We start from the raw sequence: 27,662 nt of genomic DNA, 5'->3' as shown, positions 1-27,662 counted from the left end.
CTAGGTATATACATAAATATATACACAAACATAAATAGTTTAGCCAGTGCAAAAATAAATACTGATGTGTTACTGGTTCAGGTCAAAAAGAGCTCCTGATGCCATGGCCAGATAAAAAATGTAAAGTGGTGAAACCAGGGTAGGCATGAGCCCAGAGAAGAAATGTCAGGCTGTGTTTTGGCAGCCCCTCCTTTTCCTGTTTGATGCCAAAAACCAGCTTCTGCTGCTGGGTTTTTTAGACCCTCATACAAGGTTCAGTGTTGCCTCGGTTGTCCCAGCTTATGGATGCTCCACTCCGTCCTTGAAGCAGAAGCCCGGCGCTGGGAGAAGGGAATGTGTTCTCTGTGCTTGGTGGGCACGCGACTGCTGGTGGCCACGGTGGCAATGAGCAGAGAATCACGGAATCCAGAGAATCACAGAATCCTGGAATGCTTTGGGTTGGGAGGGATCTTCAAGCTCCTCTCATTCCAATCCCCCTGCTGCGGGCAGGGACACCCTCCACTAGACCGGGTTGCTCCAAGCCTGAAGGACCTGATGGTAGGACCACACTGGCAGACAGCACTGGGAATAGGGAGTGCTCAAGGCCAAGGCAAGCGAGGGGAGGGGCTGGAGGGAAGGGCCGGTCTTCCCTCTCGAGGTGCGCTCCCTGCCTTGCTTCCTGCGCTTTGCAGGCAGCTGGGAGTGAACCCCCAGGGGCGCGCTGGCAGGGGACGCTTGAGTGGTCCCCAGCGCCCACTTTATCAAGGATCTGGGGGGCAATGGCAAGCTGGTGGCGCTTGCATGGGAGGGCGATGAAGACGGCGTAGCTTTGCCCCCAGGGTGTGTGGGAGCCGCTTTAAAGCCACGCTCGCACAAAATGGTGCTTCCTGTGGAAACTTCGTAGGTGTTGTGGTGGTGAGTGATGCTGCTGTAATCCCTCAAAAAGTGCTTTATTTTCCTCTTTCCTGCTTTACATCCTTTTAAATGTCTCCCGCAGACCTCTAGTGCTCACAGTGATGGTGGAACCACTACATCTTTTGGCATGAAGTCACTCAGTTCTTCCCCTTGTGTTTGTAATGGCCCCTCTTAAGAGGTTAAACCAAAACCCTACCAGGGCGTTCCTTAAAATCCAGCCAGACTGGATTCCTCTGGATCTTTGCAGTGCCTGCTTTTTCAAGTGCTTTGAAAACCCTGCTTAGATTTTACCATGGAAAAAGCTCTTCCACCTGTATGTTGGATGCTTCCCTTTCACACGACACCACTGCAGCTCATCACACCTTCAGGTTTTTAGGCTGCAGCAGCCAAAATATTTGGCTGAGGAGGGATTTTTGGATTTATAAGGGATAGGAGAGACTTCAAGGCTTGCAACTGCTGTGGTTGTGGCTTTTCTTGCTGGGACAGCAGGTTGCGTGGGGCTTGGAGCAACTTGGTGGAGGATGCCCTGCCTATGGCAGGGGCTGGAATGAGATGAGCTTTAAAGTCCCTTCCAACTCAAACCAGTCAGGGATTCTACAGTTCTGTGAGATGGGGCAGAGTAGGTGCTTGTTCCCATGGGAACTGAGATTACGGCAGTGTCTCTAAACACCTTCTTCACTGCTAATTTTCCTACAGCAAGTATTGCATCCCTTCAGTACTCACACTCTTGGCCAGGATGGAGTGGGTGGAACAGTTTTCTGGGAAAACTTCAGCTTTCTTTCCCATGGGTTTCTTTCCCAAAGGGTTTTATCCCAGCCCTGGAGCCTTGTTGGCTTGGCTCAGCCATTTCCCAGGTTCCCCCACCTGACTCACCAGCCCTGACCCTGAGCTTTTCCCCCCAGCTTTTCCTGCAGGGATCATCTCATGGCACAGCTGCCGTGGTTTTGCCCAGCTGTGTCCCATTGCAGCTTCCCAGCTTTCCCCCTGCATTCCTGATTGCTGGGCAGGTTATAACAGCAACCCTGCCAGCTGCTGCTCCTTGGATGCTCCAGACTGATTCCAGGGCACTCTGGCTCTCAGATAAGCATGTGGATGTCCCAGGAAAGCCTTGCAGTGATCCTGGTGTGATGTGTGTGTCCCAAGGCAGCTGCCAGCTCTGCAGTGGAGGTTTGGGACGTGCAGCTGCAGCTTTATGTGAGGTTTGCTGTTACCACAGATCAGTGCTGGGATTTTCACTGCTGCTTTGGTGAGTTATAAACTGGTTTATTATTATTATTATTATTATTATTTTGTGGAGTCTGGGGGGTCTCTGGGGCCCAGCAGTCAGGAAATACAATTCTTTGTATTGCAGGCTGCCTAGGAAGGAGAGAGCAGAGGCTGATGAGAGCTCTGTCCCAGCACTTTAGAGCTGCCTCTCCACTAAATTCCCGAGGAGAGCTGATCCTCGCCATTCCCTTGCTTTCGTGCACTCTTTCTCATGGTAGTTTTGTCTCTGCAGCCAGCTGGAATGGACAGGCAGATAATGTTTTATTTGGTGAGTGGTGTCCATGTGCTCTCCTGAGGGCTGTATGGGATATCCTGGTAACAGGGTGACTTGCCAGGAGAAGGAAAACGTGGGAAACTGCTTGTGCTGGCAAGCCTGGAGGCCAGGAGGGGAAGGCACTGCCACCCAAAGCCCAGGTCAGAAGGGTGAGGGGCTGCCAAGGGTCACCCTGGTCCATCGCAGAGGTCCCTCGACCTCGTGTGCCGCTTGAGGGACATCCCTGGGGGCCGGAGCGGAGGGGTTTGATCCCGACATCTCCATCAGCTCTGCCTGCAGCCGCTGGAGGTCACTGCTGATCTGCAGCTCCACACGGAGAGGCGGCAGGAGCCCTGCTCCACTTGCAAAATTCCTGGGAGATGGAGAGTGGCTGTCCTGGCGGATCTTCACCAGGAGGCACAGCTGGCACGCCAACCCTGCCTGATGGTCCCCTTCCCTTGTTCCTGGATGGAATGACTCTTTGGGAGGATGAGGGAGCTGGGAAAGGGGCTCATCCTGGAGAAGGAGGCTCAGGGGGAACCTTCTGGTTCACCACAACTCCCTGACAGGAGGGGTCAGGCCCTGCTCCCAGGGGACTAGGGACAGGATGAGAGGAAAGGGCTGCAAGCTGTGTGGAGGTTGGAAATAAGGACAAATTTATTCACGAAGAGGGCTGTCAAGTACTGGAACAGGCTGCTCAGGGCAGTGGTGGAATCACCATCCCTGCAAGGATAAAATGCATCCAGGTCCAGGTCCCTTTCTGCCCACTTAAAACTGAGGTGACTCCATTCCAGCTCCGTGGGCACAATGCCACCTCTACTGGGGATCTGGGGCTGAAAGGTCCCTTCTAGGAGGGTTTGGAGCTATTGCCAAGGAAATGGGTGACTTTACCAAAAGGCCCATGTCCCTTCATTGCCTTTGTTGCTGGAGCATCTAACCAGGACTGGGGAAAAAATCATTGGGAAGGGCTTGGGAAACTTCAGGATTCAGTGGCTCAGCAGGACAGCAAATCTTCCAGCAGCAAAGCAAACTGGTAAAATCCCTATTCAAATGTCCTCACCACTTCCAAGCGGTCTGGAAACACATTCCCAACTCCAATTCCAGCTACAGGACCTGGTCCCTCTGGCAGGACAAGCATCCTTTGGGACTAGAAGTTCAGCTGATTTGGGGTAAATCTCATCTGATTGACAAATCTGCCTTTGTTGATCTGTAGAGGAGGAGAAAGAGGAAAGGGAGCGATGGAAAAAGTCCCAAATGGCAGGTGGATCCCTCTTGGCTTTGTCTGAGGAGCAGACACTGAGACTGAGAGGTTTCAGGTCAAAATATTCCCTCACAAACCCCTGTCAGAACAGTGGCAGGATTGGGATTAAGGCTTGTGCAGATGTGTAGGGGAGATTATAGCAACTCATCAGGGTGTAAAACACAGCTGAAATCAGCCCAAATTGTGATTCTGAGACTGGGGGAATGGGGAATTACAGGATGCTCCTTTGAGATGGTGAAGCTGGGCAGCAAGTGGGAGCTGCTCTCCGCTCTGCAGAAAGTGATACAGGCTCCCTCCAGCCAGGGTCATGCTGGGATCCTCCTGTTCAGACCCTGCTCAGTCCCGAGGGCTATTACTGTCTGTATCCTTGAGGCCAGCTCCGAGCGACGCTGCCCTGGGATCAGCAGAGCCCTGGCGCAGGGGAAGCCCTGATTTTAAGCAGAGTCTTGGATGGCCTCAAATACATTTGCAGGAGTTGGCAGGAGAGGATAAGGCGGCCCCATGGGAGCCCTCTGGCAGGGCTGCTGTCAACCCTCAGGGTGCTCCGGGGGGTTTTAGGAGCAGAAGTAGCCCTCGCATTCCTGTTTTGCAGGGTATTTAGGGCACCCTAAATACAGACCTAGAGAGCAGGTTCTTGCTGAAAGTGCCTCTCCCTTCTTCCCATCCATGTGTCCAGAAAAGTTAAGAGTCAAACAGAGACAATATAAAAATACTTGGCATTTATTTCTGTACATAACCAAAGCGCTTGTAATTGGTGTCTCCAGATGGAAAACCAGACCATTTTTGTCTGCTGAAGCAGGAGACTCAGTGCTAACATTTCAGGCTCATAATTTTAAAAAATGTACTCCATGTCCCTCTTTTCTTTTCTAAAAAGCTTGTTTTATAACACACACAAAATAAGGGCTAAAAATACTTTCCAAGGCACATCATTATCAGGAAAGAATGGAGAAATGCTGCTTTTTCCTCGCGAGCCTCCCTCCAGTGCTGGAGGTGTTGGGTGGTGGGGGATGATAACAATTCAGCTCAGGAGCAGAATGCAAAGCAGGAGCACAATATTTACCCAAAGCTAATTGTAATTCTCATAAATGGTCACCAAAAGAGCCCAAATATCAGCAGGAGAGGGAAGCTGCTGGATCCCTCTGTTGCTGGAATGCTGCCTTCCCACACGTAGGGTGGGGGCAAATCTTATCTCCAGTAAAAGAGCAGGGGAGCTGCTGCCCGGGAGATGAGAGGCCAGAGGCTTCTCCATTAATACATAAACTTTGGATCAACAGTTAAGACATGAGGCTGCAGGCAGAAGTCACCTCTGCTCATGCCCTTGTGGATTTTAATTACAAGGTGTTTTTAATGACATCAGATGATCCTTGCAGCCCTGCCTGTCCTGTAGACACTGGGGTGGGAAGGCACTGGCCACATCCCTGGCAGAAGAGTGTAAATTCCCCCAGGAATATGAGGCTGGCACCAAGCTGAGAGGGAGCTGAGTTGCCTTCGTGTGCAAAAGAATGTGAACACCTTCAATTAAGCCAGAAAGAACATGGAATAATTGGCATTTTGTTCTTGCTTCTCTGTTTTTCTCCCTGAGGATTATTCTGGAGTTGCATTAAAAAAATATTAAAAACCATCGCACCTCCTCCAGAAATCAGTTTTTTCCATATTCTTGGAAAATTTGGCAGCCAAAAAAGCTGTGCATTAAAAGAAGGTCATTTATTCCCTCCAGTGGGGACTTCCAGCTAGCTGCAAATGTATTCCCTCCTGACAGTTTTGATAAATGGGGAGAAAACATGGCATTTTGGGGTGCAGGCTTGCAGGAGGGTTTCTTGGGCTCTGAGAAACTCACTCACTTGCAAAATAAGGCAGTTTTTCACGAGGACATGCTTGGCTTCCAGCAAGGCCCTTCCCCATGAAAGGGAGGAGTCCAGGAGGGGGAAATCTCAGCCTTTTGGGGTGTGAGGGCAGATTTGGAGGCAAGGGGTGTGTCTGTCCTTCAGCAGTTCCTCCTGTGGTCCCTTCTGATGTCCTTACTGCAGCATTTTTCTAGTTGAAAGGTGGTTGTGGAGGAGAGTCCCTAAGTGCTCTGACTCCTTATTCTTTTTCTGCTGTCAGCAGGAGGTTGCAGACCTTGGAATTGGTTTGGTGCAAGGCAAATTCCCTCCCAGGCACGGTGCCATGCCGGCCTTTCCGAGAGGTGCTGCTCTGGCTCCCAGCAGACTGGGAAACTGTGAAGATTTCTCTGTGGGACAAGGTGACAGCAGGATGGTCAGAAGGCTGTGGTGGTGGTGGATCTCATCCTTCTCCTCCCAGACCAGCCCAGTCACCATCTCCTGATGGTCTATGGATGGTGCTCCCACCCGTGTCAGGAACTTGAGGTGCCCTTCTCTCATCCCTACCAATTCTGAGCCAGTAAGTGCAACCATTAATTCTCTCCTCTTCCCAAGGAACCCTCCTTTATCTCAAGCCCATAATGATGTTTCTGCAGGATCTGGTTGTACCCAGAGACTACCTGTACGGGACCTGTTCCTCTCTCAGCTGCAGGCACATGAGCACGGGGCTGCTGGAAAACCTCAGCATGGTGTTGAAGTGGATAGAGGTCTCCACCTCTGTCTGGCTCCGCAGGGTGGCTTGGAGGAAAGGGGAATCTAGTTCTGCCTGGAAATCCATAGTGAGGCTTCCCCTGGAAGAGAGAAGCACATGGGGTCTGGTCACCGAGCATTGGCCTGCGCTGGGCACCAAAAAACTCCAGAAACGCCTTGATTGGAGATCTGGCCATGGAAAATGGGTGTTCCTAAGCACCAGGAAAGGCTGGACCCATCAGAAGAAGAGCAGGGGGCTGTGGAAATCCACCCTCATCCCCCGGGTATTCCCTTTCCCAGCAGCTTCCCACCCACTGACCTCGCATTGGCGCTGGTTTTCAGTTCCTGCTCCCAAATGCTCACATCCATGTCAGCTGAAATATCCAGCCCCAGGCTGCCCTGGAGTTTGACAGTCACTTGGAGGCCAGACTGCAGAGGAATGACCTGGAAGATGGAAAAGGCAGAGCTTCCTGTGACCAGGCACTGCTCTTGGATGAGTGGCTGACACCAGCAGTGACTTGTGGCTGCTGGGAATGTCTGTCCCAACCCTGCAGCTGGGCCTGCATGGGAGCAACTGCAGCCACGGGTCTCCCATGGCAGAACAAGCCATCCCACTGCTTTACCAACCCCAAGACACATCTGGCAGTGCCACCTCGCTCTCAGATCTGTACCTGTGGTGCGTAACATTCACAGGCTCATTTTACTGGATTCACTGAGATGTGGCATGGAGACAGGTCACTGCTTCCTCCCCATCCAGTACCTGGTGATGGTCCATCAGCAGGAGGTTCCCTTTGACCACACTGGTGGGCTCTCCGCTGCTCAGCAGCACCTTGGCCATTAGATCTGTGTAGCCCTGGAAGAAGATGATTGGCCGCAACTGGACATCAAAGAAGGTGGCCGACATCCCAGCCATGAGCTCTGGCTCCTCTTCCCCTTCCGAGAGGTTTTCTCCCATCATTGACTCCATCCCTTGTGCTTCAAAGGTGACCTGGAAGACAGAAGTGGAGGCACTCTTTGGAGCAGGACATCAGCGATGGAGTGACTTGGATGAGGCATCCAAATCGTCTCTGAGCACCCCGAGGTATCAGTGTTGCATCCTCTGCTTTTTGGGGGAGCAGGGGACTCCCTTCTCCACAGGAGGAGTGTCTGGTTCCATACTGGTGATTTGGGAATTTGCCTGTTTCTGATACAGGACATGCTGAATGTGGAGGTGAAGCACCACAAGGGGGTTAATGTGGAGGTGAAGCACCACAAGGGGGTTAAGAGGGGACACAGGGACAGCAGTGGCACCACTGGGTCGGTGTTGTCACCACCCCCCCCCCAGCCCCTCTCCCGCTGGCACCTGAGCTGCACGAAGCCGCTGGCCGTGGCTGAGCAGGGAGAAGTCGGAGACGCTCTTCCTCAGGAATCCACCCTCCAAAAACAGTAGATCCAGCCCAAAAGTGGAAATCAGGTCCTGGGTGACTGAAAGGCAGAGATGCCCATGAGCACCCCTGGGTGTCTGATGGAAGGGGGGTTGTTACAGGATGATCTTTAAGGTCCCTTCCAACCCAGACATATGGTACCATTCTGCATCTTCTCCTTCCCTTCTTGCAATACTCAAAGAATTTAGCATTGCAAGGTTGTTTTTTTTTCTCCCTGACTTTTCCACCTTCATTGACCCTCTGTGAGGCCAGACTGAGGTAATTTGAAGAGGGACAGAAATGAGAGCTGAGGGAAGAAGAATTAAGCAGATATTTAGGAAGTGCTGCTTTTTGTACTCTCTGAAGTTTGATTCTTTCTTTTAAATTCAGTACAAGAATCCTCCTCTTTGAAGATCTTATTAAAAATACGAAAGGAACTGAGGAATGGAGTGAAATATCTTGACTTATCAGGGAAAGCACAGAAAATCCCACCAACAATCTACTGTTGGTTTCATCTCCAGCTGAAGTTCCTCTTTCAAATTAGCAGGATTTGGGAAAAGTATGCGTTAGAGAAGGGTGTGTTCATATCTCAGGTGGTGGCAGCCAGCTGATGCTGGAGGACATTCTCAGAAACCTCTCTGAGATTTTGGGCCATTCTATAGGCCTGAATCCTCTTCTGGAAGCTGCCTTTTCCTACCAACCCATCCTTTAACCCTCTGAGGGGACATGGGATCAGTGTCCTCTGTGCTGTCACCTGTCAGAGGTCCTGAGAAAGACGAGGAGGTGCCGACTTTAGAGAAGAAATTGTAATTATTTATCCGCGGGTCTCCCATGATGTCTTTCATTATGTTCCTGGAAAAGAGAGGGAAAGGATGTGTCAGCACTGGGAGGAAGGAAAGGGAAAAGGTCAGTGGTCACTACAGAAGGAAATAAAATTTGCCAAAGTATTTCTCATGGTTGCTGGCTGCCCAGAGTAGTGTGAGCAAAAAATGAAAGCATCGGACATGGGCTACCCTGGAATTTCCCTTTCCTATGGCTTATTAGGATAAACCAAGCAGATATTTTTGTGCAGTTTTTACTTAGCCCTGCAAAATGTGAGTGCTTGGTTTGTTTTGTGCAGACAGGTAGATTAATGCAGGTACAAACTGTGCACTGCCTTGGGAGCCAGAGCTTCGGTCTCCAAGGACTCAGCCAAAACCACAAGCCTGGGTCCCACTGCCATGGGGCAGGATGACAAGGAATGTCAGGTTTTGCCCGGCTATATGGCATCGGCATCCCTTTTGTTACTCCAGGAATATCCAGGCAGCCCCAGGAAGTGATGCTAGCACATTTTAAAGATACATTGGTCCAAAACCCACAGCTGGATTGTGGAGGAGGAGGAGAAAAAGGTGATATAGAGCAGAGGGAAAAATGCAGCCATCCCCTCCAGCCCCACCTTGCCAGGTGGTGGTGGTCACGCAGGCTGTTCTGGACTTTCAGCAGCAGGAACGTGGCCATCTCTGTCTCCATCTCGCTGGTGGCCAGCAAGATGTTGATGACATCCATGGGCAAGGGGTGGTTATCCAGGAGGATTTCTGCAGCGGCTAGGCGACAGGTTTTGTCATAACTCTGCCTCTTCTGGTGGAAAATCCTCCTCATCACTCGCTTCACCTGATGAGAAGGGATAATTAAAAGAGAGTGCAAATGCACCCCAGCAGCTTGGCTTTGAGTGGGGAGGGGAGCACCAAGCCTCGGCAACTTCCTTTCCTACCTTGCTGGAGATGTGGGGAACAGGGAATCGCTGCAGGGCAGAGGTGGCCGCGGCAGTGACAGCAGTGGGACCATCCTCGGCATGGTCCAGGAGAGTGGGGATGGTCTCGGGGAGCATCGCATTCCCCAGGGCCAGCAGGTAAATGACCACCTTGGGCTCCTCCTCGGCACCTCTGAGCCCCCTGAGGATGGTTTCCACCCCACGCTCCACTACCTGCTCGGGATTTGCAGAAGGAGGGGGGACAGGAGATATTCTGGGCACCCCTGGAACTGGGTCCCAAAAAGCCAAGTGTGAGGGATTGCAGAGAACCCACCTGCAGCCCACAGAGCTTCTGCTGGCACAGCTTGCCCACCAGAGAGCCCACAGCAACTACCCCTGTCTCCCAGGTCTCAGGCGACAGCTGCTTCTCATCCAGCTTGTCCTGGGCATCAAGAAAGGGGTAAAAGGAAGCAGGAAAAAAGAAATGAGGAGAAAAAAAGAGAAGGAGTATGCTTTACCTCTTATCTCAAAGTGTTTCTTAAGCAAGTAAGGAAAAACTAGTTCTTTCCTGCCTTGAAGGTGATGCCTTAGGTTTTAACTTTTATAGTTTTCAAATTCTGCACTGCTTAGTGTGTAACTCTGAAGTTAGCCTGTTGACTTCTGCTCTCTTGTGCCAGGCAGACATAACAAAGCCTCTCCAGACTTTGTCTCCAAGGGCACCCAGACTGTCCTAGGCTCAAAAAGGATAAACCAAAGAGCCTCTAAGTGGGGCAAGCAGAGGGGAACTTACACCATTAAACTGAAGCTTTAATTGGAGAATTAACCCTGATATGCAAATGAACCAAACCTATAAAAGTGTGAAGAACTCGTGCCCTGCCGTCTGTCTTGGGGTCCATCTGGGCAGTGGCCTCTGGCCCCCAGGGGTACCTTTGAAGGCCTTTCAAATAAATACCTGCTTTTATTCCCTTACTCCTGTCTAGTCTCTGTTTCTAGGAGGCCTCTTAAGGCATCAAAGGAGGCCATGCATGATTTAATTGGATAAAATGCTGTGGCTCTAAATTAAGATTTTATTATCTCTAATGCACTGATGTAAAATATTTTCTGCTGAATTCTTTTCCTCTGAGGAGCATCTACTCCCACCACCTATGTCCCGTTAAATGCACATAAAACAATCCCATGAGCAGGAAAATCAATTTCTGCAGAAACATTTTCCTTTTTCCATGGTGTTTTCCTTTTTCCCTTTTCCCATCCCAGATGCAGGACCCTCTGGGAAGAGAGAGAGATGTCCACACTTACTAAGATGAGATGGAGAAGCTCTCCAGAAGGCCGGGGAGAGAAAGCTGCTGTGTAGAGAAACTTCTCCACGAGGGACTTGGGCTCCTTGCTGAAATCCAGGAAGTCTGAGAGCGCTGCCAAGGAAGCCACTGACTGTGCGGCCACCGCTGCCTCCACGAGGAAGGGGCTGGAGCAGGAAGAGGGAACTCATCAGTGGCATGGCCCAAAAAAAACATGCAGTGCTTGGACAGGACGGGTATTAGGAAAGCGAGAGAACACTATCACTAGTCAGGATGGCTGCCTGGACCAGGGATGGTGCCTGGAGCAGCACCAAATGATCCTGGTTGTCTTGTCCAGTGCTCAGAATTTTGAAGAGATGATTCCAGGGATTCTCACCGCATCTCCTCAGGTGCTCTCCTCAGCAGCTGCAGGACATCCCTCTTCTCGGCGCTGCGCAGCATCTGGATGAACCTCTGGAACTGCCAGGCTGTCGCCACCCTCGAGGTGTCTATTTTGACTCTCTGTCTGTCAAAAGCCTTCAGGAAGGCTCTCAGCTGCAAAGGTGAGGTTTGTTAGGTGGGATTTAGCCTCTTTTCCCCTGTTACCACAGGATACATTTTACACCAAAGCAGCAGTAACCAGCCCCTCCAAAAGCACCACTGGGGTTTAAATCCAAATCCTACAAGCGCCCAGCTTGGGGAAGAGCCCCTGGTGAGTTTTGGGGGTTGGTAGCATCACTGACCGATGGGCAGTGGGTGCAGACTCTCCTGAAGGGCAGGCTGGTCATGACCAGGGGCTGGGGCCGTGCATCTGTGCCAGCCAGCACATCCTCAAGGCTTTGTCCAGACACTTCTGCTGGCCCAGGCATTGCAGGAGACACCAGCTGGAGCTGCTGCCTGTGAAGGGAGAAACAGTCAATAGAAAGTTTTGTGATTTACATCCCCTGTGCTCATGGTTGGGATCATCGCTCACCTTGAACTGATTTTGATGCCAGAGCGGGATCTCAGGGCTGGAGCCACCACGTGGCTTTCCTCTGCCAGGACCGACTGGAGGAGGTTGCCTTTCACCACATACTGGCTTGTGCTGGAGGGCTGCCACTCAACTCCAAAAATCTTGGGAAAGGAAAGGCAAGGAGAAAAAAAATGCAACCTTTTTCTCCCTTCCCCTTTCCCCAGGAGACTTCTCTTTCCATTAGCAGAAAAAGAACTTTCCAGTCCACAAAGTCACCTACTTCACTTGCAAAATGTAGGAAAGGAAAATCCAGAAGAGCCCACCTTCTTCCCAGATGTGGGAGAAGGCAACACCAGGTGAGGACGATGGCAAGGGGATACTCTCATTGTGGTTGATGCAGGTAGACAGAGTGGTGACACAGGGACTTGCATGACAAGGTGGTGTTGAGACCTCTGCCAGGGCCTATGGGGTCTCCATGGGGATGTCCATTTTTATATTGAATTCAGTAGAATTTTTATATTTTAAAAAACCTTAAATTTTGGTTGTGGCAGGTATAACTGCATTAAGATCCACAGGATTTCATCTGTGCATGTCAGGGCTAAACGCAGGCTACTGCTTTAAGCAAAACCAGAGTCCTGTCAAACTAATCCCCAGTCTGATGGGTCTGAGACCCAGAAAACATCCCTGTATCTCCACCTTCCCCAGCAGGATCAGCTGACAGGTCAGAAGTGATAACAAGTGATAACAAGTGGGTGGGATGACCCAGAGCACCTTTACTGCTCCTACCCACCTTGACACCACAAGATCCTCCTGAGGGATGTTGGTGCATCCCACTTTGAGGATGGGTCTAAGAGTCCCATCCCAAGCTGGTGCAGAAGGCTGAAGCCAGCTGGGAATGGGAATCCAAGCCCACCTGCAAAAAGATTTTAGGGATGGCCCTGCTGTACTCAAGATGAGCTGAACCCCCCACAGTGAGAGCAATGGACTTGCTTTGTTTGTGGAGGTGAATCCAGACTTTGGCGTTGAGCAGCTGAGAAGATCTTTGGTCTTGGTGATGGAACGGTTGGACACAGTGTAGGTGACTTGGCAGCTTCCAGAGGCGTCTTCCTGAAACACAAAGGGGAGTGACCATGGGTATTAAATGATCTGTGGAGAGGACAGACAGAAAGGCCAACCTAACAAATAGAAAAACATCAAAAATCTAGAAAGTGGGCCACATCGGGGGGGGTGGTGGGGGTGGTGTTGGATAGCTCCAAGTCCATCTGGGCATCTTTGCAAACTCAGGCTGACACCACTAGCAGCAGCATCTCTGTGACTGCATTTGGGGTTCTGAGGTTATTTCATGTTGTTCACAGGTCATTCCAGCTGGCTGCTGGCAAAGCAAATCCTGCTTAGCAGGAATGCCATTCCTACTGTCAAGGGAAAGGCTATGGTTTTGTAAGGGTGCCTATTGCTGAATATTAGGTTATTTCATTTTAAGTCTTCTGCCTTTCCAATAGTCACCCTTGCTCACAGCCTGGTTGGAGCAGCAGAGCCCATGTTGTTTATCTTGAATTTTGCCTCCTCTGCCAGAGCTCATGGGCTGGCTAGGTTCCAGGGCCAGCTCTCCTGGCACATCCCTGGATTTTGGGCAGATGTGGCCCCAGCTCTGGACCTACCTCCACTGTGGTGCCAGCATGGGGCTGAAGCTGGAACAGACTGATGATGCCTCGTTTCAGGTTGGAGATCAGGATGTTTTCCGCTTCATTCCCATAGAAAGCTTTGACCTGGGGGGGGTAGGAGGTGTTGCCTGGCTGAGGGGATGTCTCTGCGGTCCTTGAAGGCTCTCTGCTGCCTTCCCTGACAAAAGGGAACCTGAGAACACCCTGTAGACACCTGAGGAATTTTCTCAAGGAGGACTTTATCCCTCAATAGCATGAGGTCTGTGGATGCAAGCCCACAAAATTTCCCTTTCCTTCCCACCCGTAGAGGAGAAGGTCAGAAGAGAGCTTATATCCCATGGTTAGGACTGAAGAGCTTTTAACATGGGATTCAGCTGAGTCCTTTTGGACGATGGGACTCCATGTAGGGTCCTGCACTGGCCACTCTGTCCAGTTCCTGCTGCTCTGAAATTGGAGGTGGAGCAGGAGATCCTATGGGCTTCATTGCCCAGAATATTTAGGATGAGGACAGGAGTGCTTTGCAGAGGGCATGAACAAGCCCAGGAGGTGTCCAGCTGACCTTCCCACTGTTCCAGGAGATGAACACTGGCTGCTGGAACTCTGCCTGTGCCTCCTGGCTCAGTGCAATCTCTACAGGGGGACCTCTGCTGCTGTCCTGGTTCCTCTCCTCTTCTGGCTGGTGTTGGGCCTTCAGGTTGTGGATCTGCAACAGCAGAAGATGGCAGAAAAAAGTGACCAAGTGTGTCTGCTCTAAAGGTGGTGTGTATTTTACCTCCAGGTGATGGATTTGGTCAGAGAGGTCATTTTTCAGCTGGCATGGGCTAGAAAGGGAAGGGGTTGCAGCTCCTGGGGTGTTGCCAGCAGGAATACCCAGCTGTGATGGCTGTACTGTCCCACCCACCTGCACCTGGAGCAGCTCTTCCCTGCCTTGGTCCCTCCAGAGCCGGTGCAGATGGATCAATGCCTCAGCCTGCAGCCGGGCTCCCCACGGGGATGGTGTGGACGTGTGGTCCAGCTGGACATGCAGCGTGTACCGGTACTGATACAGGGTCCTGGGCTGGAAAGAGAGTGGCTGCAAATTCCCTGTGGAAAGATGGAAATGTTGAAGGTAAGCAGTCATGGATCTCCTCCACTTCCTGCACCTGGCAACTTCCATCCAGAGGGCACCCGGGCTTGCAGGGGTGCTCGTGACCTGTGCATCACTCGACCTCCTGGGACTGGAAGTCTAGCTGATGGGAAGGTTTTCACGGGGAATTGTGCCCGTGGTTTAGATATTTGGGTGTTCTCCAGGCTGACAGCTGATTCCTGCTCGTGTTTCCAGCCCTGCCTTAAAAATGATGGCTCGAGCAGGGTCTCCACTTGGGGACTTCAGGACTTTTAGAAATGCCAAAGAAGCGCACTTTAATCCTAAAGGGAAGTTTCCTGAGCATGCCCACAGACAGGAGGGATTTCTCCAGTGCCTTTTTAGCACTGGGCATTAACTGGGGCACAGTCAACCTTCTTAGGGGAGAAAAGAAACTGAATTATTCATATTCTGGGTTTTCCATCAGAACTTCTAACTCTTAATTAAATTACTGACTTTGTGCTAAGGCAAAATGAAGTTGGTGGGACAGCTTTAGATCAAAACACCCTACTTCAGCCTTATTTCTCCAAAATTATTCTGAGTCCCTTCTCTTGCTTGTATACAATTGTGATGAAGGGAGAAGGGTTGCCTTTGCTGTGACAAACCAGTCAAATCTATTTTCTGAAGTCACTTGAAATTCTCTTGCAAATTTGACACACTTACTGGGCTTCTGAAGTGTTTTATAGCTTTGCTGCTTTTAACAACAAATGAATCAATGTAAATCCAGCTCAGTCCCTGGGGCTTTCCTCTGTGAGACAGACTGAAGAGTTTGTATAGTTCTGTGCTGTGTGCAGTTTAAAAAGCTCCAGCTCTCTGGTTTTCCTCACCCCCAGGAAGGACTGCCACAATCCCCAAAATTTCCCTGCCTCAGGACATGCTCGTGCTGCTTGCAGTTTACCAGTCCCTGTTCCCTGCTCGGCTGTAGACCAGGAGGATAAGTGCTGGGATGAGCATCTCACCTCTCCAGGCATCCAGACCCCGTTGTGTCCCTGAACCCAAATCAGCCCAAAGTCTCCCTTACCTTTTGCTGATCTCAGGAAGGAAAAGCAAAGCAGGCAAAAGGATCCCCAAAATGCCTGTGGATTCATGGTGGGCTCTGGGAGCTGGGCAGGAGACAGGGAAGGAAGGGGGGTGGGAGAGAGGGACTGTACAACAAAAGTGGGCAAGATTAGGAGTGTCAGACGATGGGGCCCGACCTTCTCCCTATCCCCGCCTTACCCGAGAAAAGGCAAATAATTAAACCTTTGTACCAACCCCCAGCAGCAACGGAGGGTTTGGAAATCAGCTGAGGTTTGCCAAAGGCCGGCAAGAAGGGAGGAAAGCTGGGAAAAAAAACTGCCAGAAGCATTGCAGGGTGGAGAAGCTGCAAGTTTGTCTTGATTTGGGAGGAGGATGCTCAGAAGGCTGCTCTGTCCTTTGGTGATCTCTCTCTCATGCGATAGAAGAAAATTCCTTTCAAAAGAAAAGACCCGGAAGGGGGAAGGGGGGTAAACAGCTTTTCCATCCTTTTAGTTGGAGACTGGGATTTGCAGCTCGGAGGCTCATGTTACTTAAAGGGCCAGGCTGGAGGGGACGGGGAGCGCCTGCTGGTGGGTGGGACTGTGAGCACTGTTACCCCCAGAAAGAAACGGGAAAAGGGCTTAGGAGAGCCATTTCTAAATCTCTTGGCCCATTAACCGTACAGTTTTGGTTGTTTTTGGGGTTTTTTTAAAATGCATGAACTTTGTGATTACTGAGTTTAATTGTTTTCTAAAGTCACCAAAGTGGTGGTGATGCAGCTCAAGGTCCTGGGAAGGCTTTTTGCTAAAAAGAATGGGGGGGTGGGGGCGGGGGTGGGGCACTTCAGGTGTCACTCTGGAAGTGATCTACATATTACAGCGGGACCAAACCCCCAAAACTTTGGAGTTTTGGCATTTTCGATGGCACCTCTTCCAGCTCTGCATCACCACTGGGCTTTTGGGCCACTGCTGGGATCAGAAAATCAGGGCAGATCCAGCTGAGAGCAACCTGGGGAAACTCCAGTTATAAGTTTCCCATATGTGGTGTCTTCACTTGGTCTTCTGGTGGTCTTTATGGACAAATACTCCATATTTATCTTTAAAAATTTTCTTCTCTTTAGTATTTTCATTTGGCTTTTATAGAATCACAGAATGGTTTGAGTTGGAAGGGACCTTAAAGATCATTTTCTTACAACCCCCTGTCATGGGCAGGGCAGCCCATGGCCCAGAGAAGCTGTGGCTGCCCCTGCATCCCTGGAAGTTTCCAAGGTCAGGTTGGATGGGGCTTGGAGCAACCTGGGATAGTGGAAGGTGTCCCTGCCCATGGCGGGGGGTGGAAATGGATGATTTTTGAGGGTCCTTCCAACACAAACCATTCTATGGCTCTGGGAGATTTGTGCTCTGCAATGCAAGGTGAGAGCAAAGCATACCAGAGGATGAAAATCCTGCTGAACACAGAAATTTTTGGTTCTTTATTCAGGGTGGGGAAAAATGAGGTATTTCAGAGTGAAGTGGTTGTGGAGAGTCTAAGCCCTGAAGGCAAGGTCCTGGAATGTTTGCTGGCTGCAACTCAATACAATGCCTGGAGAGGAAAGGAAAACAGAAATAGCCTGGGAAAAAAAACCTGCTGATAAGGAGGCCACAAAGTGGAACTGAACTTTGGCAGGTTGGTTATTTAGGCTCGGTTACCAAGACTTTCCAGGACTAGGATACAGAAAACTGGGAGAAAACCTGGTTTCTCTTTCTCCAAACGCGTTTCTTCCTTCTGTCTCTGGGACAGTCTGTGAAAAAGAGTAAAGCAGAAGAAACCAGAGGGAGTTATAAGACTTTGTGAAGCATTCTTCCCGAATCCATCTGGGGTTGCAGTGCTCTTGGAAAGATGCCTTATGGAACTTCGGACACCTATGGACAGATGCATGGTCCTAAAATCAGCGCTGCTGGAATCTTGGGTGCTCCTCCAGCCCCTTGTGTATCACCCAAAGAAAATGCCATTTCCCATTTCTATCCAGTGGTGGGACCCAGTGGCTGGCTGCTGGATCACCATGGTGGGGGATTCCAGCTGCAGGGCCTGATGTGGCAGGTCCAAAACCCATGGGCAGAGCAGAGCAGAGCAGGGGCGGTCAGTGTGCCCAGGTCACTGTGCCCAGGTCACCACGTAGGCACCTTGCCAGCGAGGTGTGATGTCAGGATGGACTTTGGCAAAGGGTGACCAGCCTGCCCACAGGGTGAACTCTTCTGGATGGAAGCAGGATGAAAGCAACAGGGACTGTTGCATCAACGCCTGCAAACGTCAATTTTCTTCTCTCCTAAATGACCTTCAGCTCCAAAAGTCCCGTTCCTCCCCCCCACCATCTTTTCCTGCCTTGTCACTCTCTTTTTGCCATTGTAGTGGTAGGGAAAGCAGTGACTCTGCCAACAAGCTCCATCAATCCTTCCCTCTAAGAGAAAAACTCAAGGGGGATGAGCATTTCCCACATAATTGTACTGGCGGCACCCAAAAGTTTCCAAAATCCCTGAACAGAGAGATTTCCTGGGGCTGTGTGGGACATACTGGTCAAGAGACCCCAGGTGTGTCCAATGAGCACCTGAGGGGGCCCTAATGTGCTTTAATGACCCTAATGAGCCTCACCTGTGGTCTCCACCCAAGCCCATGGCTAGGGAGCCTATTTAAGCTCAGCCTGGAAAATAGATGAGTTTTTTAGGCTATGTTATAGTTTTGGTTTTTGTTCTGTTTCTGCTGGTTCTGGATGGACCCAAAGCTCTTCTGTACCCTTGCTGCCCTGGAGAGTGTTGATGGAGATTTTTGTGAGGACCCAGCCTGAAATTCTTCTAGAAAGGCCCTGTAGGTGAGGGCACTACCAGTACTGGGCCACCCTAGCTCATCTCCCTGCACTGTGTGTGACCGTGGATCATCTAAGGAGCTGTTACCATTCCCAAGACATCTACCTCTTCCTCCTGCTTCCCCTTGGCACATGGCTCTGAGGTAGGTGGGATGTGTTCTGGCACTCTTTACTGTGCAATGGCTTTTGTTGGGGAGGTATTTTGAGCACTTGAGGTCTGCCCTTAGAGCTCATTGCATAAATGTTGTGAGATAAGAGGAGCAATGCTGTGCAAAGACCCTGGTTTTCCTACAAGACAAACAGTGTAGGAGATGATTTCTGTTCCTGCAAAGCAGCCAATCACCTGCCCTGTGAGCAAGGGCAGGAAAGTGTATTGACGGGTGCTTGTGTTAACTGGTTAAAAACCAGACAATTTTAAGAGAGGAAAAAAAAGAAAAAGGTTAATTATGCTCAGTTAATTTTGTGTTTTTAAAGGTTTGGAGCTATTTTATTTGTGATTTTTTTTTTTAATATATGTACAAGTCGGGTTTTGGACCAGACCTATCTATCTATTTTTTAAGCTAGCTCACCTAAGCTGGGTCTGTAAGCCAGAAATGCCCCCATCCCAAGTCTGTATTTTTAGGCAGTTGCTTAGGAATTTTCTATGCAAGCACATAGATTGTGCTGCCTATGGATTTTGTGGAGGAAAACAGTCTACGCCAGGGCTGAGGCTGTTGTGAGATGTATAAAAAGAGCTACTCCCCACCAGCCCCGTGGAGAGGCAAGGCACTGTCTGTGTGCTTTGTGTTTTATTGTCTGGAGGTTGCCAGGCTGCGCTTTCCAGGACAGCCTCCTTTTTGTCCTCGTTTTGAAAAAATCCCTGGCTTGGCCCACTCCTTATGAGCTTTGGTTGCTCAGGAGATTGGGTCGGGGAAAGGAGGAGAGTCTGAACACAGCGAAGTGGTAGGAGCTGGGTTTGCATCTCAGTCTGAGGCATCTCAAAGCCTGATTAACTGAAAAAAAGATTTTGCTGTGTTAATGCACAAATATATTTTTGTGCAATTTTTAGAAAATAGGGCTGGGATCAACCTGGGGAGATTGTCTGGCCCAATTCGGTTGTCTGCCCTGCTTTGCCATGAGGAATGGATGCCTGACCTCTTGCAGACAGTGCTGCTGATAGATTTCTATAGTGAATTTATCCCAGTACTTTGCTGCTATAAAGAAATGTCCTCTTGCTGCAATTTCCCCCTATTACACCTTTAAACCCAGCCCCAGCTGAGTTAGAATTTAGTCCTTTTTCCTCAGCTGCCTCCCTATTTCCTTCCTCTCACCTTCCAGGTCCTGTTTTCCAGACCTTGTTGTCCCCGCCTTCCCTACCCCTCCCGCAGTGCTCCATCCTCTCCCTGCACAGTTCATTACTTTGTAATCTCAGCAACTGCTAAGGAAACTTTCTAATCTTGTTAATTGGCAATGCAACTGCTTTTAAATTCAGTTTAAAAATAGGTTTTGAAGTCAGGCTCTGCCCTTGCTATTGATTTGAATTCTTGATTGAGTAAATTGTTGGTGCTTAACAAGCTCTTTGCTGCTTTAAAGCCTTTCTCCAAGGGTCAAAGAATAACACTGACAGGGAGTGAAGGAGCGCTGCCCAGTAGTTGCTTAGAACAGAGTGTGTTAAACCAGGTTTCTTTAAAAGTAGTTTTGAGTAAGTGAAATTCAGGCATTTGAATTACTTTGGGAAATGGTCCATTTAGGATAGATCCACACTGACAGAAGCTGTTTATCTGAGGTCAGTACATGCTTTGATCAGTGCAGGGCCTTCCCCTCAAGAAAGAAATGAATGCATGAGCCAAGCCCAGCAAGGTAAAGACACAAGTTCAGCTTAGAGAGCTGCACAGGTGAAATCCCATGGATGTGCCTGGAGCATGGCCCTCCCCAGCAGCTTTTCTTACAGTTAAATTCTTAAAAAAGCTAAAAGCTGATGCTCAGTACTTTGGGATCTGGCTCAAAACTGCGGAGAGGATGAACTCCCTTACTGGAACTCAGGTAGTGGAGTGCCCACAAGCCAGCAGCCAGATTGCTTCTTGTTCAGCGTAAATTCAATGGGTTGGGTTGTTTGTTTGTTTAAGTATTGTTAGAGATGCTACAAGTGGAAGAAGAGAACAGAAGTAAACTGGAGCACCACTGGCACAGTAACTGATATTTTACTGTTCCTCTTTTTCTTTTAAAAATTTATGTAGATAACATGAACTTTTTAACTCTGTGATTTGGGAGAAACACTCTTTCTCCCCCCCTCTCTTTGGAAGAGATATGCAAGTCCTGAGCCGTTGGGCCAATGCTTGCTGCATTTTGTTTACGTTTTTACAATTAAACAAGGGGCTGATAAGATTGACAAGGAAGCTACAACTCAGGAGCTCACTAGACAGCAGCCTCTAAACTCCTTGGGTGATGCAAAGAGCAGTAGGGTATGAAGACTGTTTTCCAGGGCAAGATTAATCCATAATAACATGCTCACTGACATAAAAGTCACTTCTTATAAGCCATTTACTATTCCCTGAAGTGCAGGAGCTGGAGTGTTTGACAAAGCCTTGGCAGAATGAGGAAGAATATTCTTGTCAGATTTTTCCTTCTCTTGTGCCAGCAAGAGCAATCCGTCATCTTTAAGGGTTTTGTTCCTTTGGGATTGTGTGTAGTTTAGACGAAAAACAGTACCCAGAAGCATTAATTATTTAATCTGCACTGTTTTTTTCCTCGACGTGTGAGGTCTGAGTATTGTGCTGGGAAGTGAGGCCAATAAAACTTCTGGGAGTCGGACTCGGAGCTTGAAAGTTTTAGAGTTAATGCTCTATGGTCAGAAGAGGGGGAGACACCTTCCTTCAGGATGTCTCTCCAGGGAATGCTTTTGCCAGGTTTTCTCTCGTAACGGCTGAAGTCTTGCCTCTTCCTGAAATTGCGGTGTAGATCCCACTGGAGGCAGCAAATCTCTCAAATGTATGAGCTTGGGCCTACACACCTGCTAAGGTGTGACTAGAGGTGTGAGAGCTTTTGCAAATGAATTTGGAATAATGAGAATCACAGAACCACTGAGGTTGGAAAAGCCCTCTAAGGTCATCGAGTCCAACGTGTGCCCAATCCCTACCTTGTCACCCAGCCCAGAGCTCTGAGTGCCACGTCCAGGTGTTCCTCGGACACCTCCAGGAATGGGCACTCCAAACCTCCCTGGGCAGCCCCTGCCAAGGCCTGAGAACCCTTTCCATGGAGAAATTCCTGCTGCTGTCCAACCCTGGTGCAGCTTGAGGCCATTTTCTCTTGTCCTGTTCCTGGTTGCCTGGGAGAAGCAGCCAATCCTCACCTGGCTACACCCTCCTGTCAGGGAGTTGTAGAGAGCAAGATCTCCTCTGAGCCTCTTTTTCTTAGGACAGGTATGGAACCACTATTTTGCATTAAAGGACAATAAGCAGATGTTTTGAAAAAAATGTTTTGAACTGTTTTTGCATTGCCCTGGAAATCTGCCAAGAATTGGAGTTGCTTACCAGGTTAGGTGTTCTTGCCTGCAACTTCCCAGGGGCTGCTGGAGGTGGGATGAGGCTGTTGCAGAGGAATTACAAGTACGTGGTTTCTCACTCAGGAGACTCTGGGTTTACTGTAGTTATGGGACTGGTTTTCCAGACTAGAGGAACCCCTTAAAGCACTGCAGAGGGAGGTGGAGATGGGATTTGGGGTTTGCATCTCCACCTGCTGAACACACCTGGGGTAAGGTGTAATGTGGGCAGCAGCTCCTCTCTTTGGGGGCCTAAATTGAAACGCTCAGGAGCCAAATCACCTCTGAGCTGCTCTGTTGTGAGCAGGAGAGGAAGGGACACCTCCAAAGGCCACACAGCTCACTCATAGTCAGAAAAATCCTACTGCTGAACCTGGAACCCCCCCAAGGACGCCCGGGACCCCCCGGGCCCCTCTGTGATCCTCGACAATGCACCCCCCCATCATCAGACCATGCAGTGTCCCCCAGTGTTCTGCCAGGGGGAGCACTGGAAGAGATACTGGGAATGCTGGGAGGGAACTGGGAGGAAACTTCCCAGCACTCTCCAACGTGCAGCAGCCCCAAGTGCGACCAGTGAGGAGGAGGAAGTGCTCCCAGTGCCCCGCCCCCCCCCAAAAAAAAGGGGGGGGGGGAGGGGGTACGAGAAGAAAAAGGATTTAAACTGAGGGGAAAACACTCAGTTTCTGTAATTGTGTTTGAACTTAGGAAGATCCCACTTCATCTACGATTTGGAGGGTCTCAATTGAAGTAACACACAACTTTTTCATGATTTTGTATGTATCAGTTGGCAGGGAATCACTGTTTTCCATTATTTTCGTATCTAAATGGAAGAAGAAAGCCTTTATGGTACTGTTTGATGGATTTGAATTGAGGGAAACCGCCCCATTTTCATCATCTTAAGGTTAAAATTGAGGGCAAAACACCACTGTCCCTGGTTTTAAAGGGCTTCCCTTGAGAAGAACCTCTTTGTGTGCCATTATAAGATTTCCATCGAGGGGCTTCCATTTGAAGGGACCTTCATAGAGGAAAAATGTGTCCAAAAGCCCCCAAAATGGTGTTTCTTGAGGGAAATTGAAGAGGAAGTTGCATTTTCCCTCATTTTAGGAGGTTAAATTGAGCAAAACTCCCCCTTGATTCAGTTTTTATTTGGGTTTAAATTTAGAGGAGACCCTCCTTATGTGTCAATTACGGGTCTAAATTGAGAGGGAACCTCCGTTTTCCCTTTGATTCAAGGCTTTGAAATGGTGACTAAAGGGAGTTTTCCCTTAATTCATTAAGAAATTGAAAAAGAACAGTAAAGATGAGCTGCCGGTTTGGACTCAATTTATCTGTCGGGATTGCAAACTCCGACAGACACCGGGCGCCGACGGACGCCCAGCAGTGACTGTGTCACGCCCCGACAGATCAAACAGGGGCTGGAAGCTCCATGGAGCAGCTCAGCACCTGCTCCACTCTTGCCCCCCAAAGCCCGGGATGGACCGGTGGGTCTGGACACATCCCCATTGAGGGGGGCAGAGCCGCTGCTCGGGGGCCCCGGGGGATCCTTTATCCCCCTCGTGCAGCTGCGAGCTGCCGAGGAAAAAGCCCTCGTTCCTAGGCTTGAACCCCTGCAGGTTTACCTCTCATTCTCTTGCTCTGATTTGTTTGACAATAAATGCAATTCATTCCCCCCAGTCGTGTCTCTTATTCCAGCGACCCGTGAGTGATCTCTCTGTGCCCTTCTCCCGATCCTCAGGCCTCTTCTGATGTGTTCTGTTCCCTGCCCAGGGTGAGGAGGAGAGGGACAGAGCGGTTTTGCTGCCACCAGGCACCTGGCCAGGCCCAGCCCACCCCAATAATCCCTGCGATAATTCACGCCACCATTACCCAGGCGCACGGCGGGTCCGGCTCCGCGGGCAGGCGGCTACAGTAGTTCAAAGTGGGCAAACTGGGACGGAGTGAGAGGAAGCAGGTGGTGGCGGTGGGTGAAATGTCTCTGCTGCGAGCTGCCTGGGAAAGGAGGAGGGAGAACCTGGTGCAAAGTAAAAGGGAGAGAAAGAGGGACAAGGCTGGAGCTGTGGAAGGAAGTGGAGATGGCCATGGGGCAGCTGAGCATTTTGCTTTCCAGCTTTCCACTACCACTGCCGCCACTGCCTCTGCTGCGTCCGCTGCTGTCCGAGCAGGAGTGGGGGAGGGAGCGAGCAGCCGGCTCCGAGCCGGAGGAGCGACGCAGAGCCTCCCCCAGCCCAGCCTCGTCAGGGGCGGAGGGCGCGCACAGAGGCGGGAGAGATGCGGGTATGCCACCGGCCTCTGACCGCCCCAGAGGCAGAGAAGGGGTGGACTGGCCACCGCCCCCTGACCGCCCCAGAGGCAGAGAAGGGGTGGACTGGCCACCGCCCCCTGCCCGCCCCAGAGGCAGAGAAGGGGTGGACTGGCCACCGGCCCCTGACCGCCCCAGAGGCAGAGAAAGTGCGGAGCGGCCACTGCCCCCTGACTTTTCCAGAGGCAGAGACAGGGAAGGGGGAGGGGAAGGGGCGGGCTGGCCACCTTTCCCCAGGTACCCTGAACACGGAAGTGAAGGCAGAAATGGACACGGGCAATTGCAGCAGCATTCCCCGGTACGGAGAACCACAAGCTTGACACCTGGGGACAGGCAGAGCCGCTCGCTCTCCCCACCCTGCGGCACAGGCAGTGTTAAAGCTGAGGGCAGACGGGATGGCCCCGACCCAGGCGGCTCTTACAGAGCCAGGGACGGGAGAAGCTGCTTGCAGCCCCTGCCTCCCTACCCCTCCACTGCCGCAAAGAGCGAGGCAGTTCCTGATCAACATTCGGCTGGAACAATCTTTAAAACCAATGAAGCAATTTCAATTAAAAGCGAATGGGATGATTCTGATACAGATGGTTCTCACAGGGAGGGTGGTAGAAGAAGGGGCAGGATAGCCCGAGAAGCTATGAAAGCAGTCAGTCCCGTTGCTAAACACGCAAGGTCCAAAGCAGATAAAGGGGGACAGGAAGAACTTGCATTAGAAGCACCTCTGAGTCAGGCTGTGGGAAATCAAGGAGTGATTTACATGAAGACACCGTTTTCCCTTGGAGAATTACAGCAGTGGAAAAACTCAATTGGGAAGTACAGGGACAACCCGGAAAGAGTAGCTATGCGTGTAGAAATGGCCATAAAATCCCCAAACCCAGATTGGGGTGATCGAAATGTTATGCTAGATGAATTATTGGATAAAACAGAGAGAGAAATGGTCAACAAGGCTGCTATATCTGCTATAGAAACTCAAATTGCAACTGGGAGTCTCCAAGGGTCAGTTAATGACATCTATCCCCTAGCAAACCCTGGCTGGGATCCCAGTGTCCCAGAATAGATGGAAAAGCTGAAGCGATACCAGAAATGGGTGGTTGTTGGGTTAAAATGTGCCGTTCCTAAAGCAGTGAATTAGGCTAGGTTATATGAGATCAAACAAAATCCAAATGAGACCCCCACAGAGTTTCTAAATAGGCTTAAAGAGGCTGCACAAAAATACACTACCTTAGACCCTGACTCACCTGAGCAGCAGATCCACCTGGCCTACCTGGTTATAGGTCAATCTGCTAATGACATAAAGAGAAAGCTGCAAAAGATAGATGGGCCACCGGACATAAGTAAATTGTTGAATGTAGCCTGGAAGGTATACCAGAACAGGGACTTAGCAGACAAAGATTAACATAATAAACCACACCACAAAAAGAAATATGATAAAGGAAAGTCATCTGGCACATCAAAAAGGGGTCCCCCTTTTCCCCTAGCTGAGGACCAATGCGCAATTTGCAAAAAACGGGGGCACTGGAAAAATGAGTGTCCATCACGAGCAGAGAAGAAGCCCCCAGTTTCGGAACTAACTGTAAATACAGACTGACGGGGACCGAAGGTAACTACCCCAGCAGAGCCTTCGGTTGTAGCTAAGCTGGGGAATGATGATGTTGAATTTCTGCTTGATACAGGGGCAACATATTCTGTGTTAAATACTTTAAAAGGTAAACTGAGTCAAGACACTCTGGATGTGTTCAGAGCTACAGGGGTAAGTGAAACAAGGCCTTTTCTCCAACCTTTAAAATTTAAATTGGGAAAACACTGGGTCACTCACCAGTTCCTGTATATGCCAAATTCCCCAATGCCATTATTGGGCAGAGATTTATTGGAAAAATTGGAAGCAGAAATTAAGTTTTCCAAGGAGGGGGGAGTGAAAGTTATAATCCCAGAATCTAAAATTATCAAAGCAGCTGCTATCCTTGTACAGGAATGCCATGGAAAAATTCCCAAAGAAGTTGAAGAAGCTGTCATTCAAATAGTGTGGGCCAATGATTCTCCTGGGAGATCCAAAAAAGCTGAACCTGTGAGTATCACACTCAAAGCAGGGGCTCCACCAGTAAGGCAAAGACGATATCCTCTGAAATTAGAAGCTCACAAGGGATTAGTACCTGTGATTGAAAAGTTTCTCAAATTTGGGTTGTTAGTGGAGTGTGAATCCAGGTACAACACACCAATCTTGCCAGTAAAGAAAGCTGATGGTAAAAGCTACAGGTTGGTACAGGATTTGAGGGAAATCATAAGATAACAGAGGACATACACCCAGTGGTAGCGAATCCTTACACACTTTTGACAACGCTAACAAATCAGTTAGGGTGGTTCGCTGCTTTAGATCTCAAGGATGCCTTTTTCTGCATTCCTGTGCATAAGAATAGCCACGAACTCTTTGCTTTTGAGTGGGAGAATCCTGAAACAGGGAGAAAGACCCAGCTCACCTGGACAGTTTTATCACAAGGATTCAAAAACAGCCTGACCATATTCGGAAACCAGCTGGCAAAGGAGCTTGAGGACTGGAGGAAACAAGAACCAGGAGGAGCGGTTCTCCAGTATGTTGATGACGTCTTGATAGCGGCCAAGACACGTTGGACACCATTTTCTGTGGACATCGACAACGCAGCAGAGAGCGGAAGGAAGCCATCTGTCAACTTCCAGAGCCCCATACCGTAAGGGAGATGCAGGCCTTCCTGGGAATGGTAGGTTGGTGTCGCCTGTGGATATCAAACTACGGTATATTGGTAAGACCTTTATATGAGGTCCTTAAAGCAGCTGAAAAAGGGACAATCATGAGAACAGAGAATGCCAGGGCTGCATTTAAACAGCTGAAACATTCCTTGATGTCAGCCCCAGCTCTGGGGCTGCCGGACTTGACTAAACCTTTTGAACTCTTTACACATGAGCGACTGAATGTTGCTCTGGGGGTACTGGCACAGCACCTTGGAGACCAGCGAAGAGCTGTGGCCTATTTCTCAAAACAACTAGACAATGTAGCCCAGGGTTGGCCAGGATGCTTGAAAGCTGTGGCAGCAACAGTCCTTCTGATACAGGAGGCCCATAATTCACCCTTGGGCAGCACATTGTCGTGTATGTACCCCATGCAGTGATAAACGTGCTGGAGCAAAAGGGCTCTCCCCTAGCAGGATGCTCAAATACCAATCTGTGTTGTTGGAACAGGACGATGTTACTCTAAAGACAACTTCTGTGGTAAACCCTGCGATGTTTTTATCATCCACGTTACTTGATGGTGTGCCTGAGCATGATTGTTTGCAGACAATAGAGGAAACTTATTCCAGCAGACCAGACCTGAAAGGTGTTCCTTTGAAGGATCCAGACTGGGAATTGTACGCTGATGGGAGCAGCTTCATGAGAAACGGTAGGAAGATGACTTGTTATGCTGTAACCACCTCAGATAAAATCATTGGGGCAAAAGCCTTGCCTCCAGATGTATCATCACAGAAAGCTGAACTCATTGCACTAATGAGAGCTCTGGAACTGAGCAAGGGGAGGAAGGTGAACATATGGACTGATTCCAAATATGCCTTCAGTGTTGTTCATGCCCACGGAGCTATTTGGAAGGAACGTGGCCTGCTGA

At 49.9% G+C, this 27,662-nt stretch overlaps 2 protein-coding genes across 5 annotated transcripts; one reads left to right on the top strand and one right to left on the bottom strand.

The window, feature by feature from the left end:
• Positions 1-4,378: 4,378 nt before the first annotated feature.
• Positions 4,379-16,546, bottom strand: LOC104695064 (microsomal triglyceride transfer protein-like). Of its 4 annotated transcripts, XM_010408630.3 has the most exons (19): positions 15,641-15,716; positions 15,408-15,531; positions 14,165-14,346; positions 13,823-13,966; positions 13,261-13,368; positions 12,593-12,709; positions 11,624-11,763; positions 11,394-11,547; positions 11,048-11,205; positions 10,673-10,838; positions 9,711-9,818; positions 9,398-9,610; positions 9,083-9,297; positions 8,402-8,499; positions 7,587-7,708; positions 7,005-7,232; positions 6,564-6,688; positions 6,175-6,345; positions 4,379-5,904 (listed from the first exon to the last, which is right to left on the bottom strand). In XM_010408630.3, the coding sequence occupies exons 2-19, from the start codon at positions 15,472-15,474 to the stop codon at positions 5,757-5,759; spliced, it is 2,664 nt and encodes an 887-aa protein (XP_010406932.1). In that variant the 5' UTR covers positions 15,475-15,531; positions 15,641-15,716; the 3' UTR covers positions 4,379-5,756. The 4 variants fall into 4 exon arrangements, with proteins under 4 accessions (XP_010406932.1, XP_019146930.1, XP_010406930.1 ...); XM_019291385.1 differs by lacking the exon at positions 15,408-15,531 and having other exon boundaries at positions 9,398-9,606; positions 9,707-9,818; positions 15,641-16,546; XM_010408628.2 differs by lacking the exon at positions 15,408-15,531 and having other exon boundaries at positions 15,641-16,546.
• A 9,076-nt stretch (positions 16,547-25,622) lies between these two features.
• LOC120410244 lies at positions 25,623-26,833 on the top strand (the record flags this gene model as incomplete). The annotated part of the gene is given in 2 exon segments (XM_039554488.1): positions 25,623-26,310; positions 26,313-26,833. Coding segments are annotated over 2 exon segments (1,116 nt in total), but the record flags the coding sequence as incomplete, so codon positions are not given.
• Between the last annotated feature and the right edge of the window lie 829 nt (positions 26,834-27,662).

The sequence above is a fragment of the Corvus cornix genome, chromosome 6, assembly GCF_000738735.6.
Source record: "Corvus cornix cornix isolate S_Up_H32 chromosome 6, ASM73873v5, whole genome shotgun sequence".
NCBI lineage: Eukaryota > Metazoa > Chordata > Aves > Passeriformes > Corvidae > Corvus > Corvus cornix.
The sequence above is the reverse complement of the archived record's forward strand: the minus strand, read 5'-3'. Positions and strand labels throughout refer to the sequence as shown.